General features: G+C 43.6%; 1 protein-coding gene across 4 annotated transcripts in view; it reads left to right on the top strand.

Moving 5' to 3' along the window:
- Positions 1–9,584: 9,584 nt before the first annotated feature.
- Positions 9,585–12,395, top strand: part of RYR2 (ryanodine receptor 2) — a 787,631-nt gene continuing 784,820 nt past the window's right edge. For all 4 annotated transcript variants that reach the window (XM_030812625.1, XM_030812626.1, XM_030812624.1 and 1 more), the window contains exon 1: positions 9,585–9,728. In XM_030812625.1, coding sequence (XP_030668485.1) covers positions 9,681–9,728 — 48 coding nt within the window. In that variant the 5' untranslated portion in view covers positions 9,585–9,680. The remainder of the gene's footprint in view (positions 9,729–12,395) is intronic.

Genomic DNA, 12,395 nt, shown 5'->3' with positions numbered 1-12,395 from the left:
TCAGGGAATTCAGAACGTCTGCTAAATTCCTGATTCCTCTAAGTACAATATAAAACTTAAAAATAAATCAGCGATGAGATTTTATGTAATGCCTTGGCCCATCTCAGATCAAGTGCAGATTCCTGGGATGGTGCCACCATTTCTTTGCTTCTTGGGTTCATCTCTGAGATCTCTCCCTCGGCCTTGGTCCTTCTTACCCCCTTTAATCATGAGGACCACTGGTCTTCCTGGCCTATCCCGCCTCAGATCTGGATGGTGCCTTCTTACCATTCAGCTTACAAGTCACTTGCTCCAAGGAGCATTCCCCTTACGGCCTTCACCAGCCTGTCCCCTCACCACCCCATCTTATGTACCTGTAACAGCACTCACCTGTCTGCACTGTGCATGCTATAAGCTCCAGGAAGCAGGCACTGCCTTGTTCACTCTGCACTCCAGGAAGCCAGCACAGAACCAGGCAGAAATAATGCTGAATGAATGAGTGGATTGGTTCAAGAGCATCAGTTGAAAACCCTCCGAGTGGGGCTTTAGGGTAGGTCCGCCCTGCACATCTGCCTTCAGCTCTCATTAGTGTACAGCATATATTAAGGAGAGGATGTTGGTTTGGGCAACCTCAACCTTCATGGCTGAACCAAACACCCATTGGTGGCTCAGCACACCTGCCACCTGAAGTGTAAGCACAGAATTCTGCCAAATATCACAGCATAGAGGCCGAAGGATCATGTCAACCTTGAGATTTAGAGCTCCTTTTCTCTAATTCACATTCCTTAGTCCTCCACCTTTAGAAATTTCACTGTGATCATGACATCCAATGACAAATTCAAAAAGATAATTCTGTTTGTATCATAGCACTGTTCCTTGGTTTAAATCCAACTAAGAACTGTAGAAGTCGGTGTCAACATTCTCCTGGATGTTATAACATTCCCAAAGCATCACAGTCTTAGCTCTGTATGTAACCTCCTCTTTTCTCCTGTGCCACCTCTACCCCAGACGAATATAGTTAAATCAAGTTGAAGCTAGAATATGGTAGGATCTGGTAGTAAAAAACCCCAAAAAACAAAAAACCGCCTAAACCCCACTCCAATATATTATATACAAAAGACATCAAACGTGTGTGTTAGGAAGTTTTTTTAGAGATAGGTTCTTGCTCTGTTGCCCAGGCCAGAGCGCAGTGGCATGATCATAGCTCACTGCAGCCTCACGCTCTGACAGGAACATTTGATTAAACTGGAATATGAAAACAAAGGAGGCTATTTTAGTAAATTATGTCATTAAATTTTTTAGATATTTGAGGAATACCTAAAGTGTTTCCATTTGGATATTATGAACATGAAACCTCATTTGATGACACAAAACGTGTCTCTTTCTTAAGGGATTCTCCACAGTTTGTGAGATTATCCTCTTAACCATAAAATCATAACATATTATGTACATGTATCATATGAAAAGATAATTATAAGAAAGCTGAGGCCAAATCTGCTGGTTGCCTATTCAATGTTCACCTTCCTTTTTTTTTTTTTCTTTCCCAGAGAGCCCTAATTTTGTTGAGGGTGGCAATGCAGTCAGCTAAAACCTATATTCCCATTGCCTCTCTTATAAAGATAGGTGACTAAATTCTGGCCAATGAGATAGAAGTGAAAATTACTGGTGGAATTTCCAGGAAAGCTGTTCAACCGGTGGATTCACCCATATGACACACTCCCTTTGCCCCACCATACACGCCTTGCTCCCATCTGAAATTTGGATCCAATGGCTGCAGCAGCAGCAGCCGTTTTGCAACAGTGAGACTTGACTCCATGAACTAAGGATGATGGACTGAAAGACAGGAGGTTGGCACACTGATGACAACATGGAGCCATGGTAACAGTTTTGGACTGCCTAGTTTTAGACTTAAAGTTACATGAGAGAAATGATCTCTTCTGTTGTTTAAGCCCGTTTATTTTGGGGGGGGGGTTTCTATTACTTGTAACTAAAAAAATTCTAAAAGATAGTGGAATATTTATGAGAAAGTGAGTGTGTTTGTGTACTAGATGAGAACTTATCAAAGAACTCTTTTAATATTGATAATAATAATGATGGAAAAATTAGAAAATCTATATTTTTAAAGTTGTTGCACTGAACATACCATCTGATTGATTTTATTTCTGATAATATAAATAATTTCAGTTCTTAATTTAATAGGAGCCACAAACAACTACATAAATACATGCACATACATGCATGTACAATTTAGTGAGTGTGTCCATATTCTAGGCATTACATTCTGCAAGTTATATTCATTATCTCATTTAATATCAACAGCAATCTTATGAGGTACTCTTATTATCCTCATCGTATACACAGAAAAACAGATGTTTAGACAGTTAAGTAACTTGCTAGTGAGTGGCAAAGAAGGGATAAGGACTGCCTCCGGCTTGAAAGCCCATCCTTATGGCCACTACCTTGTCCTGATTCCTGGGAGCAGGTGAACATGAGTCCATTTGTTTAAGCCATCTCTCAAGTCAATAACAAGGCTGGTAAAATGTAGGGTGTCTTAATATTGCAATAAATAAATATAATCCACCAAGTTGGACCTCTTAGCAAACTTCGACAGGTAAGGAGAATTTCTACTCAGATGGTAGATTTCTAGTATCCGGGAATTAGAAATGTATAGAGAGCATGGAGATTCAGGTTAGATGTTAAAATGGGTAGCCAGGTGGCCTAGTTTAAACCAGACTGAGCACACTAAACTCTTTTTCCTTGAAAAAAGCAATGAATGTTCCCATTCAGAACGGGCAGGGTATGTATTGTGTTTGCTGTCTCCCTGACCTCATCATCCAGCACCCTCCTGCTCCCTCCTTCGCTCTGCCCATAGTGCACCACTGCACTGTCCTGCCCTCCTCGCAATCGTTCACGCATGCCATGTACACTCTCAACTCCAAGCCTTCGCACATACCAATCCCTCTGCATGGAGTGCTCTTCCCTTAGATAGCCACAAGGCTCATTCCCCAGCTTGATTCAAGCTACTGTTGCCATGTGACTTCATCAGGGATGTCTTCCCTGACCATTTTCTCTACAAAACTGGCCCCTCTGTTACCTTTATCCTGCTTGCTCCTTCCTTCCTTCCTTCCTCCCTCCCTTCCTTTCTCCCTCCCTCCCTCCCTCCCTCCCTTCCTTCCTTCCTTCCTTCCCTCTTTCCTTCCTTCCTTCTCTCTCTCTTTCTCTCTCTTTTCTTTTCTTTTCTTTCTTGACAGGGTCTTCCCATGTTGCGCAGGCTGGACTTGAACTCAAGCAATCCTACCACCTCCCCCTCTGCCTCCCAAGTAGCTGGGGCTACAGGCGCGAGCTACTCCTCCTGGCTTCTGCTTTGTATTTTTTGATAGCACTCAATGCACCTGACATATACATTTACTTGTTGGTATCTAGCTCCTCCCCTAGAATAAAAGCCCCATGAAGATAGGGCCAGTGCTTTATTTGCTAGGACAAAGCCTAGGACACACACAATAAACATTTGTCGAATGAATGAACGAATAAAGAGTTCAAAGAACCAGCTCATGTCCTGTTGTTCTGTGAATACCTGGAAGACATTAGAGATGGGTCTCATGCTGGGACAAACTCTATGGACACAAACGTTTGGAGATTACTTTTGTGTTACTGAACACAGCAAAGTGGTTAGCACCTTGCAGTTAAAGAATGAACTCCACATAGAGGAAGTGATAAAAAGAAGAAAGGTGTTTCCAAATGGAAATTTCTTAAAAGGAAAGTGAAAGTAGAAAGCTATCTACAAAATGGTAAGAAAGCAGTTCATGACCATTGACAGAAAGGATTCTTAATAATTACCCATAAAGAAAAGAAGTATAATAAAAAGTAGACACATTTTCTCTGCCTCTATGCAGTGGTTATTGCATTTGAGGGACATTACCCTTAAACATACACCTACAGTCCCGGGCAATACAGGATCAAGGGCTGTGGTTCACAGGAGGGAGATACAATCTCTGGCCAGAGTAATCAAAGCCCAGAAGGGGGCTTTGAACTAGTCCTTGAAGCATGGAGCAGATTTCCGCAGGATTTTGTGGCCCTGGGTGGCTAAAGAAATAGCAAAAGAAGAGGCACGGCTGAGTAGCTTTTTAATCTGCGGAACAGTAGCCTGGTTGGGAGGCAAAATGGGTATACTAGGAAATAAATATTGAAAAGATATGTTCAAGGCTATATCATGGGGAGTCTCCAAAGCCAGGCTGAGGGGTTTGAACATAACCTGGAGGCATCTGGGGGCCACCTTTCAATGGTTCTAGTTCATAATGGGCAAGGAAGTGAGAAGATGGAAACATTATTATAGGGGGTGGCGCTGGGGGAGTCAGGAAGATGATTTGCACTGGAAAAGCATAAGAAACAGGAAGATTAGTGATGATGTTAGTGAAATACTCTGGGATATAAAGACAAGAATCAGGAAAATGCCTTTTACTTATAAAAAGACACTGATGTTCAGTGGGGAAGGTGAGAGAGGAATCAAAAATGGTGATCAGAGTTTGGATTCGAGCTGTAGTACAACAGAAATAGGCAAATCAGGAGGAAGATCTGCCTTCAGGGACACGTGACAGTCAGAATGACCTACTTGGGAAGCCGCTAGGCAATTTGAGTTGGGAATGCGGCTGGGGAACCCACATTTCCTTAGGAACCCATACCTCCTAATCTGTAGGGGATACATTCCAAGACCCCAGGGGACGCTCAAAACCATGGATAGGACTGAACCCTACGTATGCTGTGTTTTTCCCCTATACATACAAACCTAGGTTTAAGTTTAGTTTATAAGAGGCACAGTAAGAGATGAACGTCGATAACTAGTAATACAATAGAACAATAATAACAATATGCCAGCATCACTACTCATGCACTTTGGAGTCATTATGAAGTAAAATAAGGGATACTTGAACACAGGCACCATGATACCAGGACAGTCGATTTGATTATTGAAACAGCTACTGGCTAACGGTGGGGAGTACAGAAGAGTGGGTGCGCTGGACAAAGGGATGATTCATGTTCCGAATGGGACAGAATGAGATGGTACAAGGTTTCATCACGCTACTCAGACTGGCACACAATCAAAAATGTAGGAATTGTTTATTTCTGGAATTTTCCATTTTATATTTTGGAACTTTGAGTAACTGGAACTGCAGAAAGCAAAGCTGTGGATAAGAGGGGACTATGGTAATAAGCAAACTTTTCGTCAGGTGGGGTCATCTTTCTCTGTGATGTCTAGGGCTCCTCTGATGCCAAGAGGTAGATCATGTGTACTTTTTCCATCTGCATGTAGTTCAGTCCTCACCCTGGAAATCAGAATACTAATTGTAGTATGGGGCTTCATAATTTGTAAAGGAACTAATACGATAGTGGTGAATAACCTTCAAGTCTTGAAAAACTGATTTCCCCTAAGAATCCAAACTGTGGAGAAAGGCACAAATTGGATATTATTTCTGAACACATAGTAATCTCTGTCTCTTTCCAGAACTTACTTGGCATTCCAAGAGCTACCAGGACCTGCTTTGGCCTGAAACCAGGGACAGATCTCCCGGGGCTGCCAGAGCCTTTTATAGTTCATGCTAGTCTAGACTCTTTTTTGTGCTTTCCGCTTTGGGATGGAGGTAGGGGAGGAGCAAAAGTCCTCGGACCCTTGCCTCAAAACTCAGCAGCCGCATACTCTTGGCCAAGCTACTTAACTTCTTTAGGCCTTCTTTCCTGTTTTTCAAAAATGACATTGCTGCGAAGATGAAAAGAAAAAATAAAATGCAAGTGCTTGGAGCATAGTAAATGCTCAGTAAATGAGGTTTCATCATCATTGTCATCATTCGTAATGTAATTTCTGGCCATCTTGCATTAATGCAGACCCAGAGATTCAGGCCATGTGACCTGAGAACTGGCTTGTGGTGAATTCCCCAGGGATTTATTTCTAGGACAGGTGCTCAAAAGAATTATAGTATTTTAGAACACATGCAATAAGGATGTAAATAAAATGGAAATTTTATAAAATGTTGGTCTGTTGAGTTCTGAAGTGGGATAAGAAGATAGGTATGAAATGTTCCTTAGAGATTTTGAAACAGGAAATCTGAGTCAACAAGAAATGGGCTAAATCTCAGGATGTTAGAGGCTCTCTAATCCTAATTTTATAACGATCCGATGACAATTCCAGAGGCTTTCAAGTCAGTAATAAAGCCTTTAATGTATGTAATCTTAATTGAAAGAAGCTGAATTAAAATGATAACACTGAGTATTTTAGCTGAGTTTCCGTAGAAACCTTGAGGAAGAAGTTAATTTTTTAAGCTCACGTACATCATTGGGGAGCTTAGTAAATTGTAAGTCAAAATGAAAAATCTTACATTTGTCCTAATTTTTTTCTTCTTTAAGGCTGTCTAGCATCCTGCCAAGTGAATAAGTGGGCTACGATGGCCCATTCTTAATTAGATGACTGCAGAAAAACTCTTAATTAAAAAAGCAAAAATATAATTTTTCCCTCTCTTGCAGAATATAAAATTAGTCATAAGGAAGAATACTTCCCGAATTTGGACTAAGAAACATAGAAATGTCACTCTAAACTTTTTATTAATAATTTTATGATTAATAAAGATTTAAAAGGGAGTGTTATCTATTGAATATAAAGATTATATTATAATAAGATAATAAAAAGTAAAATAAACTATTATACATAACATGAATTTAGGAAAAGAGAATTTTTTTTTTTTTGAGACCAGGTCTTGCTCTGTTACTAGGGTAGTGGCTTGATCATAGCTCACTGCAGCTTCAAACTCCTGGGCTCAAGCAATCCTCCTACCTCAGCCTCCCAGTAGCTAGAACTACAGGTTTGTGCCACCATGCCTAGCTAATTAAATTTTTTTTTTTTTTGGTAGAGATGAGGTCTCCATTGCCCAGGCTCATTTTGAACTCCTGGCCTCAAGCAATCCTCCCATTTTGGCCTCTCAAAGCACTGGGATAACAAGTGTGAGCCATGATGCCCAGCCAATAAATATTTTAATAAAAATTACAAAAATATATAGATATCGAATACTATTTTCTAATGAAAATGGTAAATAATCTTTTTCTATTTAATGAACTATAGTTTTGTCCCTAGAAAAAGGTTTACTTGTTAATTTCTTTTAGTCTGAGTCTACAATAAGAATTAAATACAGTAAACATAAACTTTAAGCTGTATCCAAATTATATGTATTTTTTCTCAAGTACACTTAAAATTGAGGTTAGTTAGTATCCTATGATCGCTGCACTGGAAAACAAATTTTTCTTACTACAATTGTCCAGCAGCAGAAGAAACTAGGGAATTATAACTAAATCATCCAAAAGGGTTAATTTTTTTTTTTAAAAGCTATAAGTAAAAAGTTTCCATAGCTTTCACTGAAGTTGGTTTCTTGTAAAAATTATTTCCTTATTATATAATTATGAAATATAACAGAATATCAGAGTACCAAAAATAATATTCCACGAATATGCCCATCACCAATATTAAAACACTTGTTATATTTGCTTTAGTTTTCTTTTTAAAAATAAATGTTGCATATCATTCTCAAACATATTTTCATACTTTTAGAACAGACTAGAGCTCTATAAACCTCATAGTTTTGTATTTTTGTGTTTTAAAGTCCACATACACGGTGTGTTTTATAAATAGTCTCTGCTCTATGTCTACTTGCTGTTGAAGACTGTATGGGGTGAATAAGAATCATCGAGTGTCTAGGCCATTTAGCATTATTCCACTTACACTGAGAGAACTAAAGAAATAATAACCATAACTCTTTCTAGAACAGTTTACAGCCTAGTTAAAATGCCAAAATGAAGACGTGGTAAGAGTTTTTATATTATTTTACCTACCACCTGGGTAGAATGGAGTAATTAAGAAACCTGTCTCTGCATAGTTCTGAATAAAATACTTTAAAACGTCAATTTGATATGTTCTAAATTTGGAAGATCAGATCATTTAACATTAAATCATGAGCCAATTTCAGAATATAGTCATTGCTCATGGAGGACTCTTACCCGACTTTTTGGGAGCTCACTGGTTGTTCCTTTAAAGACTCGTCAGAGTAAACATTCACATAAATAATAATGGTTTAAGAGTTGGTTAGCCGTCATGGCTACAGGGATAGGACAGGTTTTTAGGTAAGGTGACTAGTATACTTCCATGAGATAGGGCAGAACATTACTAGTTCTACCACGGAGAGCGAGTATTTATACACATATTGTCATTTTCCTGGAAATTTACAAAACCTACCCCAGTATGTACAAAGTTAATGAATGCTAAAAATAAAATATAAACTGCATAGAACTCACTGGTCGATTTTACTAATGAGTTAGATGCCGCAGAATGTGAGATGTAGGTAAACGGACGCAAAAATCCTTGTTTTACAATATCTGCATCTCTGTAGTACTGACATTTGAAAACTTTGCTTGGCACATACTTATTTTAAGTATGATAAATGAAAGCGCTGTGGACTAGGAACAAGAGACAAATGCTTTCTTGTCCAAATTGTCTCAGACCCTGTATTTTCTTAGTCATAGCCGTTTGTTGAGTAGGCATTTGGTAGACTATTGCATGGAAGATTGCGAGAGCAAGATATTGCTATCTGCGGTGGAATGCTCGAATTTCTTCTCTCAGCAAGGATCATGGGTAGCATAGTCTGACTTTAGACCCATCCAGCGGTTCAGACTTACAGATAGTATCCCCTACTTTACCGCAATTCCTTGTTGAATTAAGGCTTGCACTTCGCATATAGACTATAAACTTCTGCGTCTGTCTTGTACCACATTGTCTGGCATAGGCGCTCACTATATATTTGTTGAATGTTCAAGTTCTGTGCACCAAAACCGTGCACTTTGCATCGATTATCTGCGAAAAGCATGGTACACTAAAACTAGATTTTGAAGAATCCGCATTTGGTCATGAATAGAGGTAATCGACGTTTAAAATACCAGGTGTTGGATAATCTCTACTTGGAGATTAGCCTCCCCGTGCGCCCGCCCAGGTGAAAGATATCATTCCGTGAGATCCGAAGTGCCGTGGAGGTTAGTGCCCTAGCCCAGTCCAGGAGGAAGGGGCGTCGTGCCGGCGGTTTTAAGCTCAGAAGGGGCAGAGGAATGAGCCCAGGGACCCCAGCGGGGCGCAGGTAGGAAGCTGTGCGCTTGCCGGGTGCGCTCCAGCCCCGATTCCCAGCGCAGCCAGTAAGTGGCGCTGGGCCTCGGGTTTGGCGGCCCGGAGGAGCGGGCTGCGGATTACCTGCAGCAGCGGGGAGCCGCCGAGCTCCTCCCCGCCCGCCCCCACACCCCACCCCCACCGCTGCACTAACCCCGGCTCAGCTGGCTCGGCGCACTTGCTCGGAGGAGCCGGGGCCGAGCGGACCGCCGGCTGCAGGCAGCGAGCGCGGCTGGGCTGCGGGGCTGCTTCCCCGCGTCCTCCGGGCCCGGGCCGCCCTCCTCCCGCACAGTGCGGAGCAGGGAGGCCCCGCGCCTCGACCACCAGCGCCCGAGCGTCCGCACCTCCTCCTCCGCTTTTCAGGCGGGGACCGCCCGGCGCTCGGCACCCGGCAGCGCGGCCCCCTCCAGCCCCCGGCTCCCGACAGCAGAAGCAGAAGGCAGCGCCAGGGGCCGCCGCCGCCGCCGAGCTCCGCCGGGCTCGGGAGCCGGCCCCGGCGAGAAGGCGCGGAACCATGGCCGATGGGGGCGAGGGCGAAGACGAGATCCAGTTCCTGCGAACTGTAAGCGCCGTGCGTCGCGTGTGCTCCCAGGGGAAGGGGGCGCCAGGGCATCCACTAGCGGGGTCCGGGCAGAGTGACAGCGGGGACTCGCGGGCGGGGCGAGGGGTGCTCCCTGAGGATGCGGGCGGAGCGGGCATCCAAGTGTGTGCAGGTGTGCGTGTTGGGGCGAGGGAAGGCAAGGGCGCGTGTCTGTGCGCGCGTGTGAAAGCTAGAGGATGGAGCGCGGCTAGCCGGCGGCAGGCGCCCGGGCTCGGACCCGGGGCACCGGGGACAGGAGCCTCGGAGCTGTGGGAACCGGGGGAGGAGGGGACGGCCGGTCCGGCCTGCCTGGTCGCACGGCTGGGACCTCCCGGGCGCCCGGTGGCAGGGTGCAGAGCAGGGTGGCCCGTGGGGGCGCGGGGAGCGGCGGGGACTCGGGCTGTTTCTGGGAATACTGCCGGCGGGAGGTTTCTTGGGCTTTCGGGCTGGACCCGCGCGTTGTCACGGAGCGAAGACGTTGGTTCGCTTACTCCGTGTAGCGTGCGGCGCAGCTGGCCGGGGGCGGGGGTGATGGTGCAGGACGCTGCGCGGAGGTTTTCCCCAAGTCAAGGTGCTGCGAAAGCGGAGGAGGAGTCGCCTCCGTGGTCCCCGCCGTTCCCGGGGCTGGTGCCATCCGTGCTGGTCCTGTGACCGCTTGCAAAGCGTGGAAGGCATGGGAAGCGAGTGTGTGTTTGCGTGTGTGCGCGCGCGCGGGTGGTGGTGGGGGGAACATCGTGAACGTGTCGTTCTCTAAATGTTGGCTTATTGCATGCCAAGTGAAGCAAACTGTGTGTGTGTGTATGTAAGTGTAAGGGCAGGGTGGCTGCCCCACACTGGGTGGCAGGCAGGGAAAGGTTGGCTCCACACTAATACAATTCTTTCTCCTTAAGTACCTCTTGGCACACTGCTCCTTCCTTTCTCTGATTTGTTCGAACACTGCAGATACTTCCCAGGCTGAGGCATTGCACACCTCCAAGCTGGGACTGGAGAGCCTCTCCAGAAAAGAAAATGCCCTAACTTCCTGCTAAGAATAACCTAGTTAGCACCCTTTCCGTCGTTCCTTCTCTACTTCTGTCCTCCTTCCCGAAGGATGTTCCCTTGCAGGGTTCCCCAGACTTTCCCAGCCTAGAACTGCAGCTTCTGCTGGTACTTCTTTCCTCAGCAGTACAAAAACAAAAAACAAAAAACAAAAAAACTGCTTCCCGGTTACAGTTACCTATAATCACAGAAAATCGTAGAGATGGTGGAATTTTGGAATATTAACTTGTAGGTGTTAAAATAGTCTTGATGTCTTTGGGTACTAAACATAGGAAAACAGCGAATTTGCACAGGAACGTTGTAAACGACTGTCTTTTTCTCTTTTGTGCATTAAACGGACTGGGAGAAAGCTTTGGGAAGGATAAAAATCCAGGGTCCACATCAGATGGCAACCTAATAGTAATCCAATCTAATAGCTGCATGTTATGCACCATTGCATATGCTTTTTGAAGTACTGTTGGCTCAAGACCGGGCTTGGAAGGGCCTCTTCACTAATACCTTGGTCATGGTGTATAAGCCTGCTAGTAATACAGTTGTCTTTTTCATAGAAAATAGACCATAAGGGTTTTTTTTTTTTTAATAATTAAGACCACATTAGTTTCTTCTCAAAACTAAAGACTCTTTTATTCAGGTGGACAAATATGGTTGCTGTATAATTTTTCAGTCAATTCGTATCAAACTCTATGGGGTTAAAATTAGCTGGGAAATTTTGGTAGGCTTCATGTACTCAAGGGCTTCCTGCGGGCTTAACTGTTAAGCCGAGCTCATGGAGGTGGTGTTATCAGAATGCTTAATGGGGACCGAGGGAACGTGCTGGCTGATGAGGTTCTGCACATATAAAGTAATGTTAACTCTGTGCCACTCAGCAGCTGCCTGTCAGCTAGAGCAGCACCTTTGATAAGTGGGTCCTGAGTAGAGATCTGGCAGTCCCAGGCTGGGATTTTTCTTTTAATAAAACATCCGTAGGTTGTTGTGCTGATGATAAATGACCTTGAAGGAGGTGGCACAGTGGAGCAGGGGGATTTTTTTTTTTTTTTGGTATAGCATTAACATCTAAAAGGAAAACATACCTTACCTCACAATTTTCCAATTTTCGTATGGAAATTCTCAAATCCTTTACTGGCTTCTCCATCTATTACCCTCCATCCTTCCCTCCCCCACCCCCCCTTTTTTTCCTCTTAACCTGAGAATGTTGGTGGTTCAGAAATGTTGATGGGGTTAATGATGGGGAGACTGTAGTATAGTTCCTACATTAAAGCCATTTCTTTTTTTTCTGGGGGCATTTATTTCTCTGTCATGTGCAAGCTTGTCAGTATGAGTTATTTCTTCTTCTTCTTTTTTTTTTTTTTTAAAGCAAATAGCCCAAGGAGTATTAGGAATGTGTACATCTTGATAAAACAGTTGTAGATGGAAGACTTCTTGATAGTGATAGATGAAGCTGTTTTGCATAGAAAAAGAAAAACAGTCATTAAGACACCATAGTTGTGAATTTGACGGGACATTTCATATGTTCTGATTAGAACATCTGAATTGTTATCTTGAGCAGATCATCGTCTATTGGATTTGTATTCAGCACCCCAGCACATTGAGGCATCTTTTTGACCACTGTCC

Source organism: Nomascus leucogenys, chromosome 5 (assembly GCF_006542625.1).
Source record: "Nomascus leucogenys isolate Asia chromosome 5, Asia_NLE_v1, whole genome shotgun sequence".
Lineage (NCBI taxonomy): Eukaryota > Metazoa > Chordata > Mammalia > Primates > Hylobatidae > Nomascus > Nomascus leucogenys.
The sequence above is the reverse complement of the archived record's forward strand: the minus strand, read 5'-3'. Positions and strand labels throughout refer to the sequence as shown.